The following is a 25,179-nucleotide window of genomic DNA, read 5'->3' as shown; positions in this document are numbered from 1 at the left end:
TTGCCAAAAACCGAGACAACCCAACGGGAAAAAAAGGAAATAGTCTCAAACCAAGGTAAAGGCGCCGGCCTGAGCATTTGACGATCTTCCGACGTACCGGATAGATTTATGAAGACTTGATAAAAATGTTACGTTTTCCAGTTTTAAGCAATTCAACAAAACTTTGACATAAACCTCAACAACACACTGAACAGCCAGTGTGCCAAAAGTCAGACCATGAATAATAAATGATGATTAGGAAGTCAGTGAGAGGCTGACCTTTAACAGAAAGTGTGGTGCTGCAGCTGACACTGCCAGCATCGTTCTGAGCTTCACAGGTGTAAACCCCATCATCATCAAAGCTGGCGGAGAGCAGTTCCAGGACTGCTACTGAGTCAATAAATGAAGTCCTGTAGTTACCCCCGTCCGTGACCTTGGTGTCGTGTTTGTACCAGGTCACTTTCAGAGGGGCTGTGCCATTGACTTTGCACTCCAGGCGGAGTGACTCACCCTGCTTCACAAACTTAGTGGCAGGGAGTTTCAGCACAAACTCTGGAGGTTCTGGAAAGCCAAAATACAGACATGTTAGCTGCTAGAAGCATGCAAAGGCACTTACAACAGATTGCTACAGCAGAAGGGAGGTGAGCAGATGAGATAAGCTGAGGAGATGAACTGACAATGATGGGTTAGCAGCAGAGGCAGGACGGCTGTGGAAGACGCAGGTGCAACACAAAGGCAACAAACAATTCCTGACAAGAAGCCCCGGCAGTGAAAAGCTCCATATGATAACAAAGAATGTGCTGCAAAGCTGGAAAATGTGATAAGAGAATCACTAGTTTTAGCCAGCGGTAGACAAGTGAGATGAATACAGCCACGCAAGAGTTGAATTAGACGTAAATCCAACCTTTGACCGTCAAGTCTGCACTGCAGCGTACAGAACCAGCATCATTGCTGACTTGGCAAGAGTAAACTCCACTCTGGGTGACTCCCACTGAAAAGAGCTCTAAGAAGCAAGAAAGCCCATCCAGCCCGGTAAAACATGTGGGCCCCGTCATGAGCTCTGTTTCATCCTTGAACCATTTGACCGTGAAGGGCGGCGTTCCCTTAAATGTGCCTTTGAAGCGCACAGTGGCATTGGGTAGAGCCGCCTGGGACTCTGGCAGCGTCACAAAGCTGGGAGGTTCTGAAGAGAACAAGACCGACCAGGTTAAAGAGGTACTCACCTTTGGTTTAGGATTACACGTACGATCATGTTGAAAAGCAGCGTCTGACCTTTTACTATGAGGGATCCACTGCATTCACAACTTCCTGCTGCATTGGTCAGTTTGCAACAGTAGGATCCCGCGTCAGATCTCTCCAGCTGCTCAATTTCGACGGACACAGAATTGTCCTGCTGGATGAGTTTGTGTTTTACACCACTAGAGATTTTGGTCCCGTCTTTCCGCCATTCCACAGATATGGGCAGGGAACCGGATATTTTGCAACATATCTGAACAAAGGAGCCCAGTATCTCTTGCATGTCTAGCAGGGGTTTGATGAAGCTTGGGGCAATGACTTGTTCTGTTACCAAAAGAATAATACGACAGTAATTAGTCTTTGTTCAACTTCTAGCTACAGAAGTTACCACAGGAGTGTTGTGTTTTTCACACCAACCTAGCACGATCACTTTGATTTTGCAGGTGCAGCTACTAATGTGGTTTGCCACCTCAAAGACATATTCCCCTTCGTCCTCTCTCTGAGCAGACTGAATCTTTAGGCTGCTGATGTTGTTCTCAAAGATCAGCTTGTGCTGCCTGATGGACTGAAGCTCCCGGCCATCTTTCATCCATTTCACTTTGAGCTCAGGGGAGCCAGTTACCTTGCAGTCCAGACTGACTGGATCTCCGACTGTAACCTTTATCACCTCAGGTTTCTCTGTGATCTGAGGAGGCTCTACAATGCAAAGCAAAGTCAAAAAGTTCAAGTATCGAGCTAACGCTAAAAATAAAGAGTCAGAAAGCCATGATTAGTTAAGCACAGGTATACCTTGCACCGTGAGCGTGGCAAAGCACTTATCCTGCCCAGCCTTGTTTACCACCTGGCAGGTGTATTTCCCGCTGTGCGTCACCTCACAGGCAGGAATCCTGAGAGTGGCCACATTGTTCTCAAATGTTCTCTCAATCTTTGGATCCTCCAAAATCCAGTTCTCATCTTTTTTCCATTGTACAGAGAGAGTGGGAGAACCCACCACAATACACTGAAACTCTGCCATTTTACCCAGAACAGTGGCAGTGTTCTCAATCCTCTTGGTAAATGTTGGTGGTTCTATCAGAGAAAACCCACGACATGTTAAAGTAAGCAGTCAGTTACTTCCTCAAAGGATAAAAATGTGGATTTGTAATTCTGATTAGACCAACCTTTGAGGCTTAGCGTAGTCTTACAAGTACAACTTCCCACCTCATTAGCAACAGTGCACTGGTATTCACCGACATCTACAGTGTCACACTTGTGGACCTCTACACCTACAGTGCCATTCATCTGGGAGAAGCCATGTTTAGCACTGGGTTTGATCTCCTTTGCATCTTTGTGCCACGTTATCTCAAACGGTGCAGTCCCAGCGACCTGACACTCAAAACAGGCACTGGAGCCCTTCACAACATCAGCTGGGGCCAGCTCTCTAATAAATGATGGCGGTTCTGAGAGGAGAGAAGACAGACTCACCTACTGTACCTCAAGAGTTTATTTTGTTCTAAACATTTCATGCCACAGATTCTATCAGCATCTCCTGTGCATTTGGTTTCAAATAAAAGTGTTTCCTCCTGGTTTGAGACAGATTTGAACTCTTCAAGTTAATTAAGCAACCTGTTAGGCCAGCTGGTCTCTGGAAGATTATTTCCATTTTTAAATAATGTTTTTGCTGTAGGAACCTAACAGAAATTAATCAAAGTCTATTGAAACCAAAGCCAATACATTTCTTTCAAGCAGAATGACAGGTAACCTAGGCAAGGTCGCCTCTTCAGTTTCTGGGAAACCACTACATCCAATCTATTAGTCTTGAATCTCCTGACACAACTAACCTTTGACCTTGAGCTCCATGCTGCAGCTCTCACTGCCAGCCTCATTGCGAGCCTCGCAGTAGTAAAGCCCGCTGTCTTTGGTGTCAGCCCCACAGACTTCCAGAGTGGCCACAGAGTTAACAAAGACCATCTTGTACCGATCACTGGGGGTGATCTCGGAGCCCTCCCTGAACCAGTAGATGTCTATCTCAGGTGTGCCAGTCACCTGGCACTCAAACACTTTACTCTGACCGGGACGGACTACGGACACACGGGCCGGGGTCCGTGTGAACTTAGGAGGCTCTAAGAAAAAAATACAACAATTTCATCAGACAGATGACGAGGAAAAAATTTGATCTCCATTCATTTGACAGTGTGTATGTTTCCATCCAAATGTTGCTCAAATATCAAGCAAATCTCCATCGGCTGCTTTGTGGATATCCTGAAGATCTGTCCAATTTTTCATGAAAGCTTTCTGCACCCTTTATTTATGCTTTGTGGAATTCCTTCTTTCTCTTCCTGTCATTTTGGAGTTTTCCTCAGTAGTGTTGAACGATATGTGGAAAAAATCTAATTGTGATTCTTTTGTCAGATGTTGTGATTACGATTCGATTAGCGATTCATTTAAGAAAAAATTTAGATAAATTTCAAAATTCAGTGCTAGTTTATTTTTGATGGAAGCCGCGTCAAGCTGCACAGAGCAGATTAACCGGGCAGGAAGTCATAAGGAATGGGAAAGGCATAGACAATCCGGTTAATTTTCAAAATAAAACACCCTGTGCAGACTCACGATTGTAGAGCAACAATAAACACGGTTAAAAAACAACGTAGCCTACCTAATCATGGTATTAGCACCAAAATCAAGGACAACTGAATAAATTAACAAAATCTGAACGAGTCAGCAAAATCAGGCAGGCAAAATGCTCTTATTCTGAAATGCTCCATGTGGATGTACCTGTGCAAAGAGCGGAACGAAACGGGCTCACAGAGAGCTGTTATCGCTAGTTGAAGCATACAGAAGGACAAATTAACAACATGTTAACAAAGTACACTTCAGTGTGAGTTGACGAAGGACAAAGTCGCTGTCTTTAATCGCCGTCGTCACGATTAGCTAATCGCGTTCTTTCAAATTGCAATTTCGATTTGAAAAGGATTCATGGTTCAGCCCTCGTCCTTAGTACAGAGAGGCTCTCCAAAAACACAGCTTCAAAGGGTTATGATACAGTGGTGGAGGAATCGAGGACCTCTTTTTCTTCTTCTTATATTGTTAAATCTATTTAATGCTGCACTTCCACTTGCCCTGTACTGGTCATATGTTTTTAACTTGTGCCATTTGCAAGTGGTTTGGGCCCTTAAAGGGCCAGTGCAGTGTTAAAGTGGGAAGCGCTACTCGGCAGTTTGCTCTATCAGAAAGTGGAGGGTGAAGTCAAAGGACAGAAACAAATTCCAATTCAAAAGTCTATAAGAACAGATGGATGGAGACATATTTATGAACTCAATTCCACATTCAGAATGATAACCTTTGACAAAGAGTGTCGTCTGGCATGAAGTGGATCCGACATCATTCTGTATTTCACAGACATATTCTCCAGAATCTGAGGTTTTGGCAAAGAAAAGCTCCAGTGAGCTCGAGGTGTTGTCTTTGATCACAGAGCATTCAGCACTGGATAAAATCTCTTTCTTGTTTTTAAACCATTTGGTGGTCAGCGGCGGCGTGCCAGAGACTAGTACGTTAAACTGGACCTTTGAGCCAGGCAAAACATTCATGGATTCGGGCTTTTCAAGAATGCATGGTGGTTCTGGAGAAGAGAAAAACAAATGAATGCTTGTTAAAGCTGCACATATGGCAAAGATCCTTCATGTTATCTAGGTTTATCCTCCTACTGATAAATACTACTAAGACAAACTGTGTTCAAACCTTTGACAAACAAGTTCCCAGAGCACTGGACAGTTCCTGCTTTGTTTTTAGCGATGCAGGTGTAGCTGCCGCTATCTTTACTGTCAAGGTTAGAGATTTCCAGAGAGGTAACACTCTCAAAGAATGTGCATTTATGTTTCTCATCAGTCTGGATCTCTTTCTCGTCTTTGTACCATAGTATGGTTATCGGCAGGGAGCCGGATACAAGACACTCCAGATGAGCAAACGATCCTTTGATACCTTCTGTCTGCTTCAGCTTTCTTGTAAAAGACGGTGGAATTATTTGATCTAATATAGGAGGGGAAAAGAGGTGAGAAGAAATGGTCAAAGTAGGATGTAATTAAACAAAACTAATTTCTAAGCTCTATGGTTCACATCAAGAACTCACCGAGAACGGTGAGTGTGGCCTCGCAAGAACTTTGGCCAACGTCATTTGAAACCTCAAAGGTGTATTCACCGCCGTCGTTTTTCTCGGTTTTAATAATCTTGAGCACAGAGCTGGTGTCTGTGCCGTGTACTTTATACCTCTGGCCTGAGGTCAGCTCCTTGCCGGCCTTTAGCCATCTGGCCTTCAGCGGTTTTGTGCCTGAGAATCTGGCCTCCAGCGTGGCCGGATCCCCCTGAGTCACACTGATAGACTTGGCCTCCTCTGTGACCTTAGCTGGCTCTGAGACGTCAAACAAAACAGTCAGCAAAGAATCCCAAACCTGATGTACTACAACAAGAGCTAAAGAGCTAAAGTCAACAACAGACTAAAGATGCATTAGGTCCTTATCAACTTGCAAGGTTATAAAATTATGTAAAAACACTTATTCCCCACGCATTTGTGTTGAAATGGTCATGGGTCAATAGTAAATCCATTACCAATTAAAATTCCCTGAAGGATGTTATCACTGAAGCCAAAGACAAATACAATAAGTGTAATGTAAATGTAAACTCCTGAACTCTGGACTCAAGTTTATGAGATTAAACACTTTGTTGGCCACTTGAAGGAAACTGCCAGCTAGTAAATTTATAAATGTATTACTTCACAAGTTGATAAGGATTGGCCAAACACACCATTGGATGGATTTAAATTAGTGTTACAAACGGACTTCAGATTCAAAGGCGACTTCTCAAGTGTCTCAACCAACCTTTGACTGTCAACACAGCAGAGCACGTCTGGCTTCCAGCCTGATTCTGCGCCTGGCAAGAGTATTTGCCACCATGTTTGCCCTGTAAGTTGGTGATGAGCAGCAGAGCGGTCTTGTTCTCGTATGTAATCTGAATGTATTCAGCCTCTTTGAGCTCGTGGTTGTCTTTCATCCAGGACACAGTCATGGGCTCAGAGCCCTTCAGAGTGCACTGCAATGAAACCTCGCTGCCCACCAAGGAACTGAGGTTCTCCAGCTTTCGCAGAAATGATGGCGGTTCTACAAGGGAACAGTTTATATGAGTATCACTGGAGTCTCTACTAAAGATTAGCCTCGCAAATTTAGACTTCAGTTCAGTCTTTGCTTTGAGATTTATGTCTGGGACCCATCCACTGAGAATTAATGAGCCGGACATGTTTTGGACCAATTAGAGAGCTTTGGTGAGAGGGTGAACAGCCGCATCTCCTAACTCCCGATCCAACGATTATGCACAGTATATTCTATATAAAATGAAACCATATCTATCCTCAAAATGATCACGAAATTGATTTTGCAGAGTTTTAGAGATGATTCTGGAGCAGACACCCTGTTTTTTTCATCAGAAGCAATCACCAATGACCAACCAGAGATCAAGCATATTTGTCCAATCAGGTGTAGGAAGGGTACTGCTGTCTATACTATATATTCACACAACATATATGGCTGTAAGTCTGTCCGTCCCAGAAGACGGATCTTTGTTGCTCTCCAGCTCTGAGGTTTCTCCTTTATTTCTGTTTTTTTAAAGAGTTCAAATCAAGGGTTTATGGATGGATGGTGCTATGAGTTGTCCAGATGTAAAGCCCTCTCAGAACAATTTGCAATTTCAGGCTATATGAAAAATGTACTTGACTTGTTGATGTATCCATTTAAGCCTAGCAGAAATAAAGCTGCACCAAGCAAATGCCTACTGAGCATTGCCACATCAGAAGAAGCAAAGAGAGAACTGGGGGCTAGCTTTGCGAGGCTATCCAAATAAAGGTATGGAGCAGATCTAAAATGTAGTTTTTTGAAATGGCAGCAGAAAAGTTGTCTGTATCTACACCAACCTTTTAGTGTTACTTGGCAATCACAGGAGGCCCTCCCCACTTCGTTCTCAACAATGCACTGGTACAAACCGACGTCTCCTGCCTCTACCACCAGCACCTGCAGGGCTATCAGGTCGTCTTTCACAGTGATCCTGTGTCTCTTGTCATTCCTAACTGGCTTTGTGTTTTTATAAAATGACACACTGAAAGGGGCGGAGCCAGAGACTTGGCCCTCCAGCATCATCTCAGAACCTTTGACTACATCTTTGGGCTCCAGGCTACGCACAAACAAGGGCGGCTCTAGAAGAAACCAGTGAATGTGTCAGAACATTACACTGGACTACACAAGTATGACACATGATGATACCTGATGAAAGTGCAAGGAGGAGCATTTGTAAACCTAAATTAAACCAACCTTTGACGGTGACTGTACTGCTGCAGCGGTCACTACCAGCCTCGCTGGATGCCACACAGACATAATCTCCACTATCCTCTACTGTACAGTTGACTATTTCAAGAGAGGCCTCTAAGTCAGTCAAGGCCATTGTGTATTTAGGACTGGAGCTGATCTCCATCTCATCCTTGAACCACTTAAAACTGATGACGGGGCTGCCCGTGACTTTGCACTCCATCCTGGTGGAGTCGCCACTGGTGACGAGCTTGGTCGCCTCAAGCTTCCTCACAAACACGGGAGGCTCTGAGAGAAGAGGTTAACATTCATCATCAGACAGAAGACATTACGTTAGTACCAAAAGAGTCACTCAAGAATGTCCAGACACTTTCATGCAGCTGCACACGATACTGAAGACAGGCACCTTTCACAAAGAGGACTGCGGTGCAATCCACCTTCCCAGCATCATTGGACACCTGGCATGTGTATTTAGCAGAGTCACTGGGTTTCACTGAGTTGAGCTCCAAAGAGCTCGACGAGGCATCTTTCTTTATGAAATATGTGCCTCCAGTTATAATCTCTTTTTCCTCTCTGAACCACTTCACAGCTAAAGGAGCTGTTCCAGTAAAGGCTGCTCTGAAGGAAACAGTGGTTCCTGGTATAACATCCTGGTTGTCTGGTTTCCCTGTGAACACTGGGGGCTCTGAAGGCCACAAACAAAACAAAGTTTGCATTTCATGTTAGCACGAAATCATTAAAGTATTGTACAAAACAAATAGAAGCATTAGCCGAGCACTCATAACCTTTGACATAGAGCGTGCCGCTGGTTTCTTTGAAGCCGGCTGAATTGTTGGCTCGGCATTTGTACACTCCAGAGTCAGCCTTCTCCAGCCGAAGAATTCTCAGTGTAGCAGAGCTGTCTTTGAAATCAGGCTGGAATTTGGATCCAGACATGATCTCCTGGTCGTCTTTGAACCAAGCTATGGTCATGGGTTGGGACCCAGACACCTTACATTCCATGGAGACGTCATTATCAATGTTACCATCAACTCTTTTCAAAGACTTGGTGAATGTTGGGGGCATTATCCGATCTGGTTGTTGAAGAAAAAGCATCTCATGCATTAACACAGTTTCATTCTGTTTTTGAAAAGAATCACTCTACAATCCAAAAGCAAATGACACTTCACACTGTCTTTACTTACGATTTAGTCTATACCAACGTTTTAATTATAAGACCTTAGTGTGTTTCCATGTAGTTATAAACATAATCCATAACTATAGATGTTGTTAGTAACAAATACTTGTCTTATTGTCATTGTTTCTAAAACAGCAGGAGCATTGTCGAATGTTAAAGAAGCAGAAAACAGAAGCCAACCTAAGACAGTGACTGAGCATGTGCACTGGTCTTTCCCAACTTTATTCGACACTTCCATCTTGTACTCTGAAGTGTCTCCTCTTTCTGCCGTAAGAATCTTCATGGTGGCAGTATTGTCCTTCAGAGTCATCTTGTATTTACGGCCACTGATCATCTCTTTCCCATCTTTAAACCACTTCACTTTGAGCTCTGGGCTACCAGAAATTATGCACTCCAATGTGGCTGAATCCCCTGCAGTCACACTAATGGATTCTGCAGGTTCCACGATTCTGGCAGGTTCTGGGATAAGACAGACCGATTAGTTTTTAAGATGTTAAGAGTTTAGACACAAGAAGCCATAGAACTCCATATCGGAGCAAAAATCTGTACAAGACTCTCTGTCTCTAAGTCATCTGACCTTGCACAGTCAATGTAGCTTCGCATTTTTGTTGTCCAGCTGCATTCTCAGCTTGACACGAATACTTGCCGCCATGGCTGATGGCCACTGTTGTTATCGACAAGCTAGCAACATTGTTCTCAAACACCATCGTGATGTTTGGATCGTCATCTCTCAGTATTTCAGAGTCTTTCATCCATTTAACAGTGATGGGAGCCGAGCCCTTAATGGTTCCCTGTAGTTTCACTGTATTTCCCAACACTGCTGTGGCACTCTCAACCCTCTTTGAGAAAGTTGGTGGTTCTACAAAAACACATTAGGTGTTAAAAACGGAGTCTGTGATTAAACCTCAGACAATAATACAGTTTTATTAAACTAGGGTTTACTAACCTTTAAGTTTAGCTATGGCCTTAGTGGTGACTTTCCCCACATCGTTAGATATGACACACTGATAATCTCCAACATCTGCACTTTCAAAGGTCTGGATCTCCAGCCTTGACAAGGACTCTTGGGAGACTATTTTATATTTCTGGTCACTGGTGATGGCTTTCTTATTCTTTAACCAGCTGATTTCAAAAGGAGCCGTTCCGGTGATCTCGCACTCCAGCTGAGCTGCTGATCCCTTCACCGCCTCCACTGTCTGCAGGTCTTTTCTAATGGATGGTGGCTCTGGGTGTCAAAAGGGTACGTGTATGCAGTTAATACCAAAGGTTTTCTGGACTGAACAGTGATCGTTAAGTAAATGCAAGATTTGACAAACCTTTAACAGCTATAAGTGTATTGCAGCTCTCGCTGCCAGCATTATTTGACACCTCACATGTGTAACTCCCACTATCTGTGACCACAAGGTTCATTATCTCCAAAGTGGCAACTCCGCTCTTGAAAGAGATTTTATATTTTTCTCCATCACTGAGCTCTCTCTCATTCCAGAACCAGTGGATATGAAGTTCGGGCGATCCTTTAACAGAGCACTGTAAGCGTGCAGCTATACCTTGTTTCCATGTAATCTTAGGTTCCATTTTCTTTACGAAAGCCGGGGGCTCTAAACGGAGTGTTAAGTTCAAAAAGATTTTTAAACATCAACAGAGAGACAGAAAAAAACAAGATAACCAAGACAGAAAAGTGCAAAAAAGAAATGCAGTAGAGAAGACAATAAGACAGCGGTGCATAGTGTTAGCATCAGCTTGCAGTTGGCTGAAAATAGTCGTCAGCAATAATCCACTAGCTCATTTCAAGAGATATGTTTTGGTCAAAGCTAACAGAAAGATCATCTTTAAGATCTTACCTTGAACTGTTACCACAGCCTCACAGGATGAGCTCCCAGCCTCATTTGTGGCTGTGCACACATACTTCCCAGAGTCCTTTACTTTGGACTTGGGTATCTCAACAACAGCCACCTTGTCCTCAAAGGACAGTTTACAATCCATGCTCTGGTGGACTTTTTTGCCATCCCTGGCCCAGGTGACAGTCACACCAGTGTCCTCGTCCACTTGGCACTCCAGCCTCAGCGGGTCATTGACAGCAGCTGACACTGGCTCAATGGTCTTAACAAAGCTGGGCTTGTTGATAACCCTGAGTTCTGTGGTAAAGGTAGCAGTGCCGACACTGTTGGAGGCCTTGCACAGGTACACTCCTTGGTCAGTCAGCTCAAGACTTTTAATGTTAAGGGAATACTTGTTCTTTTCAAATTTCATGACATAGTTCCCTTCAGAGGAGATGGCTATGTTGTCCTTGTGCCAGACAACTTCCATGGGTGAGGATCCAGTGAGTGAGCACTGGAACACAGCCGGTTTGCCCACATATAAAGTCATTGGGTCTGGTTTTGATACAAATACCGGTGGGTACATTTCTATGGAGAGCAGGTAGAACATACAAAAAGTTGAACGAATTTTAAGGAGTGGAAAATCAAAAATGAACTAACTTGTGCAATCTCAACTTGGTGATCGATGTGGGTTTAAACATGAGAAAATATGATCCTCAACATTACGTCTTGCCAAACGTGACAGCAGATCAAGTTTATAAAGAAAACATCACTTCCACATTGCACCAAAATTATTCAGGTAAAACACAGTGCAAATGTGTATATAATTCTCTCTCTCTCTCACACACACACATAAAGCAATACTTTAAAAAAGGTCCCTCCGGGGTCTTACCGGTGACAATGAGTGAGGCAGTGCAGCTGTCAGTGCCGTGCTGGTTTGAAGCCTTGCAGGTGTATTCACTGCTGTCGGCTTTGACCGGGTTCAGGAGCTCCAGGGAGGAACTGATGTGGCTGCTAAGGATCCTATACTTCTCACTTTGTTTGATCTCAATGCCAGACCTGTACCATTTGAAGGTCACACTCGGAGCATCCTCGATTTCACATTCGAACTTGGCGTGGCTGCCGATGTTTATCTCCAGAGGTGTGATTTTCTGCCTAAAGACAGGTGGCACTGAGGCACAAGCAGACAAATTGAAATGTAAATGTTAGTAATTGAATATATGTAAAAGTGACAGATCAGAAACAGGAATGATGGATGGACGACAATGGTGGAAGGCAACTCAGGAGTGACTGTGGAGGAGAAAAATAGCAAGAACATTAGCCCCATGATTTCACAAAAACCAGCCCAAAAGAAGATGCTATCATTGTACGTGATTCTCATGGGGCTAGAGTTCAGGCTAAAAGGAGGAGAAACAAAAGAGTTTGTGAAAGATGAAGCAATGTCAAGTTGAAGCCCTGAAAGCATGCAGAGAAGCACTGGAGATGTGGAGAGAATGGACCTAAAGGAATGTGACAGACCATGGGTTTAAAACAGAGGAATCTGTTGCCACCGGCATGCCAAAGTGACCATGGGAAGACCATGAACGTTGCCTGAAGGCCAGAATCATGACAACCATTATTGCAAGATGCTTCTTGACTCAAGAGCCTTAAGCTAAACTTGCATGGTTGTGACGGTTCTGGTCTTTAGGCAGTTATTGACCATACAATGATGTGGAACAAACAAGACATGGTGAGTTAGTACCATCCAGTGACCTGCTAAGGGTGCTCATGCCGAGCCATGAAATGAATAGAGAGACCAAAGTGACAAACGCAATATTTTATGTGAGGACAAAGTTCTTGTCAGTGCCGTGCTGGTTTGAATGGACCAACTTGTGGTGTGTGAATGTGAGTGATTAGTCGTTCTCAGAGAAAATGGATGTATGAATGAATGACACATTGATTGTTCCTGTTATCAAACCTCTTGAGACCACAGTGAGTCTTGAAGATGTTGTAGTCCTGCCGGCTTCATTCTCAGCCTCACAAACATATTCTCCTTGATGCTTCTCCTTGACAACTTTGTTGATAACCAATGTGTATGTGTCGTGGTCTTTGGAACACTTGAACTCTTTGCCAGATTTCACCAATTGCCCATTGAAAAACCAGTTTACCTTTGTGACATATTTAATGGTGGTGCTAAAGGTGACTTTACTATCTTCCACGATGGATAGGTCTTCAAGGGATGTGACCATTACAGGACATTCTCTCTGTTCTGGCCTGACTACTGTAATCTCCTCTTTAAAGATCTCTTCCCTGTGCTCCTTCTGGATGCAGACATCCGCCACCTGTTCTGTGGGGATGGTGGTGGGGGGCAGGGCAGTGGTAACGATAGCTGCTCCTACATCCTTATCTCTTTTCACTGTTACTGACCTCACCTCCTGCCTTGACACCTGCACCGACTGCTCAAAAGCCATGTGAGCCTCGGTGGACATCTTCATCTGGGATGAGACAGACTGTTCTTTCTTTGCTGATTTTGATTCTTGCACCACAACCTGGTGCTCAGCTGCTGCACATTCAACTACCATTTTAGATTCAGTCTTGAGTGCAGCAGACGAAGATTTAACAGCAGTGAAATCCACTGCACTCTCTGCCACGCTCACTGTCTCCACCATGGATGACAGCATTTGCTTAGAGCGGGCCGAGGTGACCTGAGCCCTTTGAGGTTTGTCCAGCTGCATAGTGCCTGGCTGTTCGGAAGTTAGAACATGGGCTTCCTGGTACACTATGGAGTGGAAAGCCGCCTGGAGTTCAGTCCTGAGGTCAGCTGTCTGAGGGTATTTACCCTCAAAAGCCAGAGTGATCTCCATGGGGGCCCCTGTTGTTGTGATCAGGTATGTAAACATGGCCTTCTTGGGCTCTCGTTGAACCTTGACTTCCTGAACGTCTACAGCCTGTAACCTTCCTACGACGTCAGCCAGTAACACTGGTTGGTCGCTGGCCACAGCAGACTGAAGGGCATCTCTGAGCTGACGCCGTATATTCACACTGGATGGTTTAGGGATCTGAATCACAAACGTCATCTCTTTAGGAAGAGCTGTGCTGTCTTTCGATTCTGAAGCCATAAGGGACAGTTTCGGCTGTGTGGTGACAACGACTTTAGTAGACTCAGATTTGGTGATCTCCTGAGAGAGCTCACCTTTCAGCACTCGCTTCTCATCCATAACTATTGACTGCCTGACTGATTGGCCCTCCTGGATTTGAACAGCAAAGTCCTGTTCTGCTGCCTTGAGAAGGACACTACTCTCAGTGGAGATCTCTTTCTCCTCGATCTGGACTGGCTCCGTGGGAACTTTTGGCTCTACAGCCGTCTGGCAGGTGAATTTATCCACAGCTGCAAGACTCTCAGTGTGACCCTCCTCTAAGGCCTGACTGTCTGCCACACTGGTGACATGCATCACATTCAAGCGATCCTCCTTCTGCACCAAAGCTCGCTGCTGCTTGACATCTGTAGTTACTGGGGTCTCCTTTGGCAGCTGCATGGGCTGGAAGGAGACCTGGAGGATGTTTTGAGGCCTGGGCTCAGTTCGAAGCTGAGATTGAATGCCAGTCACTGACAAATCCAGCTCGGTGTGAAAATCTGCTGTGAGCTCCCTTTGCTCTTCCAAAATGGCAGCATGTCTCCTTGCCTTTTCTTGTTTCTGCACTGCCACCTGCTGGTCAGGCTTCTCAGTTATGAGAATACCCTCTTTGGGTAGTGCCTCCACAGGTTGGGTTGACTGGAGATGCAGCAGTGTAGGGGCCTCTTTCTGGGGCTGGATAGTCATGGTGCTAGCCTTGGCCTCAAACTCTGACGTGTCCTCACAAACTACTGTCCTCTGCTCATCCTGGCTAACAGTGTGCAGCAGAGTGGGACTCTTACTGGTTACTGCCTGTTCTGGTGCAGGTTTCTCACAGGAGAAGCCCTTCTCAGATGGAAGGAGGTCTTGGTCTGTGATAACCTGCAGGTGCAACAACTGCTCTCCTTCTACCTGTGACTGAATGGACATGGCGCTGTCCAGACTTGGCAGCTGCTGAGTGGGCTCAGCCTGCAGCGTTTGCTTCTCTTCAGCAGTTAGAGCTGCCTTCATCATTTTATCTTTGCAGAGATGGGCTGTCTCCTCAGCAGGCCTCTGGATGGAGAACTTAGTCTCCTTGGAAAGAGTCTGTTTAGACTCGTTGACTGAGGTCAACATTGGCCGGTGCTGTTCTTTCCCAACAGAAGACTTCACAGCAGAATCTGTTGTTGCTAGTTTAGTTGTGTGGCCCTCTGCAAGCACCTGTTTCTCTGCATACTGGGCTGAGTATAAAATCTTAACGCCTTCCTTAACCTTGTAACCTTTCTCCTCTTGTGGTTTGGGGATATCCTGAGACTGCTCTTTTAAGATGGACAGTTGTGACTCTACTTGATGCCCACTGACTAGATGTTTACCTTCTGAGGTGGGTCTGACAGTAGTAGACTTCCGGTCAGCCAGAGGCTCTGTGCTAACAGTAGAAAGTGGGGTGAGCTCCTCAGCAACCGCTGACATCACCATTGACCTCTTTTCTCTGGCTGCCTGAAGTTCAGTGACCTCAGGGCTTTGAATGCGATCACAGTGCTGCTCTGTGAGGTCCTGACTCTCTTCAACAGACGATGTAAACGCTGCCATGTGAAGCTGTTTTGCAGGAACAGCTGAAACCTGAGGCGGGTGGGTAGGAACCACAGACACCCTCTCCTCTATCTCATGAGACTGAAGCACTGCTGCCCGGTGGGTCAGCTGCTCGCGATGAATAGTGGCAGCAGAGATATCTAGTTCTCTAAGGGAGCCAACTTGCTCACTGGGAATTATCTGCCGGTCTTCAGTGCCGATGGTGTAAACCATCTGATCTGCCCTAGCTCTGTCCTGGCCTGGGAGGCTGACCTGGTACAAGCGAGACTCTGTTGCCTGTTCTGTCATTGAAACCTTATAGCCTTTCTTCTGAACCACTGTCATCTGTTCCTGTTTGTGAGAAACAGAGACTGGTTCTTTGAACACAACGAGCTCAGCGCTACAAGATGCCTCCCCAAACTGGTTGGAGGCTCTACATGTATACAGGCCACTGTCTTCCTGTTTGACGCTCTTAATATTGATGAAGCCAGATGCATCTGGGTTCGCTATAACAATACAGTTTGAACTGGGCTGGATTTGGAAAGCCCCCTTGAACCACTTCACATCAGGGACTGGATCACCACTGGCTTTGTAATTAAAATAAACCTCTCCTCCTTCTGAGCACCGTACAGGTTGGATCTGAACTGTGAAAGCAGGAGGTTGGCCTGTGACCTTAAACATCTTCTCAACCCATTTCTCCGCCTGGCTAACATCAGGCTTTTTCACCTCGAGGTATGTGGTGCATGTTGTCTGGCCAAATCTGTTGGTGGCAGTGCAAGAGTACTCGCCCTCATACTCAGATGTGACCTTGGTGATAACTAAGGTATACTCCTCCTTCTCTTCTATAAACTTGTAAATAGTGGAGCTCTTTATGAATTTTCCGTTGTGAGACCACTGAACGGTCGGCTTTGGAAAGCCGGACAGTTTAACGGTAAACCTGGCTGTTTCCCCGCTGGTTACAGCTGCTGGGGAGAGCTGGCTTAGGAAAATTGGCTTTTCTTTTTTCTTCTCTAAACTGGAAGAGTAACGTTTGGTCTCTGGCTTGAGTTCAAGTGTTTTTGTTTTCTGTGGTAACTGGACACCAGTGTAGTAGGTTTCCTCTTGTTCTTCCACAGTGGTGATGGTGGTGCTACAACGTTCTGTTAGGAAATATTGAGCAACACTGATAACAATATCCACAACACAACAGCTTTGATATTAACAGTTAATTCATTATAGCAAATATTAGGGCTGTCCATAAGAAATTCTTAGTCGACTAATAGTCATAGGATTTCTTCCAATCAAATCAATAAGTTAACTAAATAAAACATCTTGACAAGTATTACCGTGCCTCTGCAGATGCAAAGTCTCCAAGACAAATACATACATGAATAGCTTTAGAGGTCTGGTTGCAGTTTTTACTATTGAAGTCCTAATCCATCTAGCAAATCTCTGTTTACAAAGACCCTACTTACCTATTAGTTGACTAAGCAATTAAGATGGGACAGCCTTATTATAATACACTACTGAGTTAGTTTGTGTAAGTACTCCATATTTGCAGAAAAATCAAGAGAATGACCCTAACAATGAAAAAAAAAAAGTTAAAAGAAGTTTTTTTCTCCAAACGAAACAATCATTCCTTGACCTTTTCTCAGCAGAAGAAAACTGTCAATTTCTCCAGTTACATATCAGAATTTAAATATCTTTGTGATTTTTTTTATTTCTCTTTAACTCTTAGGCTTTGGTTTTAACTTTCCTCAACTATCAATCTATTACATTTGATTATTACTGTAGATGAATAGGCCAAACAACCATCTCAAAGAGAAGCATAAAATAGCCTACATACATCAAGGTACATCCTTGATACAAAATACTAAATCGGAGAATACAATAAATTGCCTCAGAAAAGGTAATTGTTTGGTATCTGTCCCAAAATAATAATGAATTGGTCCACATAGTTAGTTTTTGACACCTGTATTTTGACTGTAAATTTGACGATTGACGAATGGATCATGTGAACACTGGCTAAATGACATGCAACCATGAAAAGTGGGTAAAAAAACAAAAACAAGCTCAAACTTCAGCTTTACATCATCAAATATTTTATTATATAAACTCTGAGACAAACCAATGACGTCTGTACAAATCAACCATATATTTCTATCTCAATGCAAGATTTTTTCAATGTACTTACTGTACCGGTAAATACTACTCACACACTCCTAAAATTACACATATTTACAAGTCCTCAAAACTTATATTTAAAATTTAAAAAAGTTTCACAGTATTATCAATTTTTTTATCAATCTACTATGAAGTACAAGCTTGCTTTAAAATCCTAAAAATATCATTAACACACAGGACAAACTCTTACACACAAAAAATACTGCAATACGAGAAAAGCAATGTACCAATATATATATTCTTGATCATCTCCTGATTGACGTTTGATCGTCTAAAATTAATTAATTAATCTCTTCTTAATTATTAGGGCTGAGATAATTTTTTGATTTATCTAGTTGTATCAATAATACTGTGAAATTGATAAGTCTAATGAAAGACTGCTTTTGTGTCTATTTTTTTATTATTAAACAACACTGCTGTGACTGATTTGACTTTTTGCTGTTTGGTTGATATCTTGCAGCAAGATATCGAAGTTTGCTTTTTCATTTAACCACAATTCCTCAAGTTAAATCCATTTTTAATAACAGAGCTTATATACGGCACGTAGTATTCACTGCTTAAGATATGTTATTTCAACTGTCAACTCAACTACTGCTTTCTGTTCAAACCAAAGCAGTGGAAGAGTGTCACCATACTGGTATGTTTAACTGAGCGACAGTATTTCTCAATAAATAATAATAATAATAATAATAATAAATTATACTGAATTCTCATACTTTATTTTCTATGCGGATGTCACAAGAACTGATACTTTGGTACCAAGTAAATACCACAATTCTGAAAACATGTCTGTACTCACTCTAGGTACCATAGATACTAGGGGCATAGTATCGCAATATTTTCCGTGGCAATATCGTATCGTCACACAGACCTTAAGTATCGATCTTTATTATATAAACTGTACAAGAGAAGGTAACTTTTTGGTACTATAATAATAAAATCAATAGTTTTTTAGTCCACTAGAAAAAGAGTTTTCCTTTGGGACACAATTTGAAGTTGGAAAAGAAGATAAAAATTTGTTTAAAGTTTGAAATCGCAATAATATCATATAGTGACATAACTATCGTGATAATATTGTATCATGGGGGTCTTTGGTGATTCCCACCCCTAATAGATCCCCTAGGTAACGGGGACCCAACACACAAGATGGCAACAAGTGCAGCTGCAGCGACAGCTTCGCCAAGACTCGTGAAAAAGAAAACCAGCAAGAGTCGAGTATGGAAGTACGTTAGAGGCTGATGATCAGGGAGAACTAATAAATTCGCGAAAACAGTATGCAAACAGTGCCATAGAACTTTTCAGACAAACGGAGGAAACACTTCAAACTTAGCGACGCACCGCAAAAACAGACAAGAACTCATTAACAACATATTCAAAGCATCATCCTTGTTATATCCATATCCTGAAATACACATTACTTTTGTTTGCGACAGCTGACATTGCACACGTTCACAAAGGCTAAACGCTAAAGGCTACAGTGTTTGGGCTAACGCTATGTAAACATATCTCGTAGTTGAAGGCTGCCGTCCCTACCGTTCAGTCGGTGTCACCTGATGTAATGTTGTCAGCGTTTTGAATACATTTTTCAATATGTTTTTTCAGTTATTGAGCTATACCTGGTAATTTATTAAAAAGAGTGTATGTTGAAGTGCATGGGATTTTGTTTTTTAATGCAGTATTGAATTGGTTATCGAGAATCGTGGAATTTCACTGGTATTTGTATCAATTACTACATTTCTGGTATTGTGACATCCCTATTATGAATTATTTCAAAAGAAACATGCAGCTTCTCACAAACACTGTCACTCATTTAACCAACAAGAATATTTAAATGTCAATGATACGTATTTCTGTGAATGTTTTGTGCATATGATATGTTTGCTTCACACACATACCTTATATTCCTATTTATAGTTGTTAGCTTTCGGAAACAGGTGTGAACAGCACAATGTTAAAAAGAGAGAGCTGCTGGACTTTGAATAAAACACAACAGATGCAGCTTGTGGTCAGTGAGATGTATAGACATTACTTCATAAAGTCATGATTAAATTTCAAAGTTACAGTAGCTCACTTTTAAAGTATTTCCCAGGTAACAAACGCAAACATAATCCCAGTTTTTTCTACCCAAAATAAAAATAAAACAACTGTTGTTGTGAAGTTTTACACAACTTACAATAAATAAAGAAAAACGTGTCAGCAGACTGATTGTGTGATATTATTCAAACACTTCCAAGTTTACATTTTTCATCACTGACACACAATGACGAACATTTACACACTGTTTTTACCCACGACTACGGGCTGGTTGCCCAAAGATTATTTATATTTTTCCAATGTGTTAACCCAGTTTTAGATTTGTTCTTAGAGAAGTATACCATGTTAGAAATTTAGACAAAATAAAATGACTCATTTAAGCCAAAGATTTAGCCACCATCTCCTAACAGGTGGGTTTCAGTGGTTACAGTAAAGCACACCTGCTGCAAACAACAAAATGTGGAAAACTTGCTATTTGTAAACAACTTTAAGCAAGCAATGAGAGAACGGTTTTAGAGGGCTCATACGTGTGAAAGCATTTTCTGGCTGTTAATTCACTCGTTATTTATGTTTCCTAGTAAAGCAGCATGTAGAGGTTTCTTGGTCAGCCATGTCTTTTTCAAATTTTGAAGAATCTTAATCTCAGTAAAACATGAAACAACCTTTTTAAAGTAGTCATGAATTAGCAACAAAATAACTTGGACAGTCATTTTCTTTCTTTGTGCAACCAGCCCCAGACCCTCCAACCTTTAGAACACCTTTAGTAGCGCAGTAGTTTCAATGCAACCGGATGGGTTTTGGATTATGCACTTATACTCGCCAGCATCACTTTGGGTGGCGTTGGTAATGAGCAGATTGAAATGGCCAGCAGTTTTCTCCTGGATTATACATCTGCTGTCTGTGACGCGGTTTCCATCTTTGTACCACTCTGCGGTGGGGTTCGGCTTACCGCTAACCAGACACTGGAGGATTACAGGCGTCCCTAACGCTGCGGTGACGTTAGTCAATGGGATGACACATTTAGGGGGCGTCTCAGTCACCTGGAACTGGAAGCTACACATTTCAGAGGACTTCCCTTTGAACTCCACCTTGTCATCTTTTGCTGGCTCAGCAAATACATCAAAGTTAATGCTAACGTATTTTTCTCCCTGTTCACTCATTTCATTGTCAGTGTTGGCCACCAGCCTGACCGCCCGCTGGGACTCATCTGCCTCTTGCTCAAACTCAAACTCAAGCTCAATTTCTGACACCTGCTCGCCGTCAAATGACGTGTTGCCAACCACCATGTCGAACTTCTGCGGCTGGACCTTGGCGCTTCCAAGAGACACGGCGGTCAACTCCCTGCCTCTGGTCTTCCCTGAGAAAGCTTTCGCACTTAACACCACCAGGGAGGCCCTACATAGAGTCTCCCCAACAACATTAATAGCCCTGCAAGTATACACTCCGCTATCCTGTGTTGTGACTTTACAGATCTTCAGGAAGTGGTTATCTCCATCTGATGAGTACGAGTATTTTTTGTTATTGTGAGGAATTTTTTTGTCACCTTTGAACCAGGACACGATGGGAGATGGAATTCCCATCAGTGAGCACTCAAACATGACAGTGGTACCCTCTGGGCTTTCCATATCACAGATGGGGTTGATGAACCTTGGTGGCATCTCAGTGACCTCGAAAGCTATTTTCAAATCGTCATGCTCCTGGGTGACAAAGTCCACAGCGCCCTCCTCATAAATACTTGGTAACACGTCCAAAGATATGATCATGCTCTTGTTGTCGGCTGTGTACTCAGGAATGGTGATGATCTTAACCTGTTTCTCAAATTCTTTCACCTCATTTTCATCCAACTCTACTTCGAGCAGAATCTCCTGAGGGGAAGGAGAACGAGAGGAGTCGTCTTCCTCTACATCAAACTCCATCACATGTTGATGGGTGACAGTAGGTGGGGCAGGCATGAACCTCACTTCCTGTGATACAACTACCACTAAAGCAACGCTTCTGGCTTCCCCGACATAGTTCATAGCCTCGCAGATATACTCTCCCTGGTCGGATTTAGTGACATTGTGAATTGTTAGCGAGATGCTATCGCCATCTCTCTCCATTTTAATTCTGTCGTCCGCCACCAGTTGGGTTTTGTTGCAGAACCAGTTCACCTCAGGGGAAGGTAGGCCAAACACCTCAGCGTAAAATGTTAGCGAGTCATTTTCAAACACTCTTTTCTTAATGAGAGGTTTGAGGAAGGCCGGAGGGATTCCCTGCACTTTCTCCTGAAGGGTTGCCAGGCCTAAAGACCCTATTCCCTTGGTGAGGAATTGATTCTCGTCCACGTTTATGCCAGGAGGCGTTGTTTCAATGCCCTCATCGGCAGGAGATGTCAGGAACTGAACTGGTGAGAAGAACCTCTCACTGGAGTCTCCAGTGGAGGGTCTCTTATGTTCAACAGGGGAGAAGGGGTATTCCTGAGGGGTCATAAACCCACGAGCTGTATCAGAACTGGAAGTATGGAAGGACATGTGAGACTTGGGAGTATGGAAGGACTCTGCAATTGGCTGAGAGACCTCAGTAGACGAGCCTGGGGTGTAGAACCTCTCAGCTACCTCGGCTATCTCTTCGCTCACAGTGCTGCCAATCTCTATGGACATCTCAGACTCCGGGGACAGTGGCCTTCCCCAGTCTGTTTGAGGATTGTAGTAGTCATACACAGCACCAAAAGTGACCTCCTCTTCCTCCATGGAGCCAACTGCTGCCGCTGCTCCCCCATCTTCAGCTGCCGAGGCCTTGTCCAATCCACGTCTTTCCTGTATAGATGTAACCTGACTCTGAGGTCCCTCAGCAGCAGCATCCTCAGGCAGACCAAGTGCTTTCACTCTGCTGTCTACTTTAGGCTTGACAATGAGCGGTTTAGGTTCAGGCTTGATATGGATATCAATCCTCTCATTCTTGATTTGTGTTTGAGGCTCAGCTACATCACCAGCCATTTCCTCTGCTACTTCTGTCACATCCCCCTGAGAGTCCGGCATACTCAGGTAGACACCACTGTCCATTGAGGGTTCTGGGAAGGAAATCAGCTCCTCCCCATAATCTCTGTCCATAGATTTGAACTCATCTGCAACACTAGCCCCAAGATCATAAATTGGGACATCTATATTGAGAATTTCAGCCTCACTTTGAACAGAGGAAGACCTTGCAGCTGTACTTTGTTCCTCAGTTTTGAGAGATTCAGAAATCATTTTAGGTTTAACAGCTTCTTCAGCTGGAGCTGAAGTTCTAACAGTGCGCTTTACTGCCGGGACTTTTTCAGACTGAAAAGGAAAGAAGCTGCTAGTTCTGTCAAATGTATGAACAGTCTCCTCTCTTACCATCTCCAATTCACCTGCTTGTTGTTGTGGAAAACGTGCAGGTTTCTGTGGCGTAGGCCTGACCAGCTCTGGAGACTCCTGCACTTCTTGCACAAACTGTTTCACTGCGCCATGGCTTCCTGCTAAAACTGCTCCCTCGTCAACATCACCAGGTATCACACAGATCTCACTGTCTTCCTCCACAGAGGCGGTGAACTGGGAGGTCTCGGAAGAGACAGGTTTTGCTGCCACAGGAGAATGAGGGGAAACTGACTTTCCTGAATCTTTGGGAGAACCTGGATTCATGTGTTTAGCAGCAGCGAGTCTATCGCCACCTTCTGCATGGATAGTGTCAGGTTCAGGTACAATTACCTGTTCCTGCTGCTCAGGGGAAATGGCCACTGCAGGTATAAACTCCTCTGGGAAAAGTGTTTCCCTTCTCTGCTCCTCAGGAGAAGGAGGCGTCGGTAAAGCAACTGGTGAGTCTGACTCAAAAACTTGTTTAATCTGAGAAACTTTAATCACAGCAGCAGAAGCCTGCAGACCGCACCCGGATATAGTCGGAGGCTCTCTCGATACATCACGTTTGGATTTTGGGACTTTGGTAGCCATCTCTGATGACGCTTGTGAACTCAGAGGTTTATGTTTCATCTGAAGTATACTGTCCTCAGTGTGAGTGATGGCGGCTTTGTGGAGTCCGGCAGGTTTCTTGACATCCTCAGTTAAGCCAACAGGTGACTTCCTCACTCTCCCAGATGGAGTAAAACCACCACCCTCTGAAAATTGCACAGGTTCTGCAACTTCAAATGCCACATGACAGATGCTTACAACCTCTCCCAGCTTATTTCTAGCCACACATTTGTACGTTCCAACATCAGTGTATGTAAAACTGTTGATATAGAGCCTGTACACTTTATCATCTACCTCAACTCTGTGTTTTCCGGCCATGATTTTGAGGCAAACTTCGTCATAATACCATGTGATTTCTGGGGTAGGTTCACCTGTGATTACACACTCTAACACAGCCGTGTTGCCCTCAGAACAGGCAATATTCTCTAATTCACTGACCACACGAGGAGCTTCACCAACCACATCAAAGGAGAAGGTAAATTTATGTTTGACAGTCTGAGAGGCTTCCTCATCGCCTGGCACATCTGTAGTTTTCTCTGTGAAAGCCTGAGCATGGTCCTCACTGCTTTCCTCCATCATCCCAGGGACTGGAGTGGCAGCAGTAATTCTGATTTCTACTGGTGAAGAGCTAAAAGATTCATCCGAGCAGCGGCGTCCGTGGATGACCGCCTGAGGCACCTGTAACGTTGCCTTTCTTGAATCCACGTAGGTCTTAAGTTCTGCTTCTATCTCGCTCTCTTGGTTTTCTTCACTCATCTCTAGCTCTTCTGTAACTACCACATCCTGTCTGACCCCTGAATGTCTCACTGGCTTTTTGTCAGAGATCTCCAGAGTGCCGCTGCAGATGGATTTTCCCTGTTTATTGGTTATGACACAATCATATGTCCCCTCGTGGTCTGTTGTTGGATAGAAGATAGTGAGCTTTGATTTGTTAGATTTGCTCACAATATCGTAATCAGGGTTGTGGGCTAATGGGTGGCCATCTTTGAGCCAGGTGACTGTGGGCAAAGGGTCACCCTGGAACTGGCAGGTAAACTCTGACATCTCACCGATTTTCACTTTAACTGAAGATATTTCTTTCACAAACACTGGACGGGAGCCACCAGCACTTGTATCCCCTTCTTTTACCCCCTTAGACTCTTTAGTTTGGTGAACTCCCTCTTTCAATTTTGACTCCACTTGGACTCTCCTCTCATCCTTCTTTATAGCTCCGAGTTCGAGGCTCTCTGCACTCATTTCACCACCCTGTTTTGACCTTAACAAATCCCCTCTTCTTTCTTCTCTCACACGTGCAAAGTCCTTCTGCTGTCTCCATTCGCTGCTCTCTCTGGTAGTTTCTATCTCCTCTCTCGTCTGTCTCTTGTCTCTAACCTCTGACTGGAAGCGCTGACTGCTGGATTTATCAACAGTAGCGTACTCGCCCATGCTCCGCCTCCTGTCTTCCTCTCTTCCCGGATCCTCCTGTGGACTGCGGCGTCTCTGAACTGGTGATGCTTCATGAGCTGTTCTGTCTTTTACAGGAGCAGAGTTTAAATTGTGAGAGCTTTCAACAGGAACACCCACTTGGTGCTGTAAACCAGCATGTGTAGGAGAATGGGTTGCTATGGAAGAAGATTCAAGTGGAGGAGACGGCTCGTACACAGCGGCATGTTGAAGAGGTGAAGATTTTTTTCTTGGTAAAGCTCCACCAACAAATGTTGTATGTGGAGGTGCAAAGTCACTGGGGTGAGTTTCAAGAGACATGCCACCATGTTGGGGTTCACTATCAAGTGGTGGAACATAGGACTCAAATGGCAACCCAGAATCAGGTTGCTTGCATTGATTGTCCAAAGCCCACTCCAGCTC

At 43.9% G+C, this 25,179-nt stretch overlaps 1 protein-coding gene across 1 annotated transcript in view; it reads right to left on the bottom strand.

Annotated features, from left to right (window-relative positions):
- The window catches only part of ttn.2 (titin, tandem duplicate 2), a 217,544-nt gene that overhangs the window by 152,820 nt on the left and 39,545 nt on the right, over positions 1 to 25,179 (bottom strand). The window contains exons 42-63 of the mRNA XM_046054487.1: positions 12,490 to 16,311; positions 11,425 to 11,703; positions 10,557 to 11,120; positions 10,032 to 10,313; positions 9,662 to 9,940; positions 9,293 to 9,574; positions 8,896 to 9,174; positions 8,324 to 8,611; positions 7,945 to 8,223; positions 7,545 to 7,826; positions 7,151 to 7,429; positions 6,066 to 6,344; positions 5,321 to 5,599; positions 4,933 to 5,220; positions 4,535 to 4,813; positions 3,036 to 3,317; positions 2,376 to 2,654; positions 2,005 to 2,283; positions 1,633 to 1,911; positions 1,252 to 1,539; positions 884 to 1,162; positions 259 to 540 (exon numbers count right to left, since the gene is read on the bottom strand). Coding sequence (XP_045910443.1) covers positions 259 to 540; positions 884 to 1,162; positions 1,252 to 1,539; positions 1,633 to 1,911; positions 2,005 to 2,283; positions 2,376 to 2,654; positions 3,036 to 3,317; positions 4,535 to 4,813; positions 4,933 to 5,220; positions 5,321 to 5,599; positions 6,066 to 6,344; positions 7,151 to 7,429; positions 7,545 to 7,826; positions 7,945 to 8,223; positions 8,324 to 8,611; positions 8,896 to 9,174; positions 9,293 to 9,574; positions 9,662 to 9,940; positions 10,032 to 10,313; positions 10,557 to 11,120; positions 11,425 to 11,703; positions 12,490 to 16,311 — 10,008 coding nt within the window. The remainder of the gene's footprint in view (positions 1 to 258; positions 541 to 883; positions 1,163 to 1,251; positions 1,540 to 1,632; positions 1,912 to 2,004; positions 2,284 to 2,375; positions 2,655 to 3,035; positions 3,318 to 4,534; positions 4,814 to 4,932; positions 5,221 to 5,320; positions 5,600 to 6,065; positions 6,345 to 7,150; positions 7,430 to 7,544; positions 7,827 to 7,944; positions 8,224 to 8,323; positions 8,612 to 8,895; positions 9,175 to 9,292; positions 9,575 to 9,661; positions 9,941 to 10,031; positions 10,314 to 10,556; positions 11,121 to 11,424; positions 11,704 to 12,489; positions 16,312 to 25,179) is intronic.

This window comes from Micropterus dolomieu, linkage group LG07, assembly GCF_021292245.1.
Source record: "Micropterus dolomieu isolate WLL.071019.BEF.003 ecotype Adirondacks linkage group LG07, ASM2129224v1, whole genome shotgun sequence".
Lineage (NCBI taxonomy): Eukaryota > Metazoa > Chordata > Actinopteri > Centrarchiformes > Centrarchidae > Micropterus > Micropterus dolomieu.
Note: the sequence above shows the minus strand (reverse complement) of the source record. Positions and strands in the feature narration are given on the sequence as shown.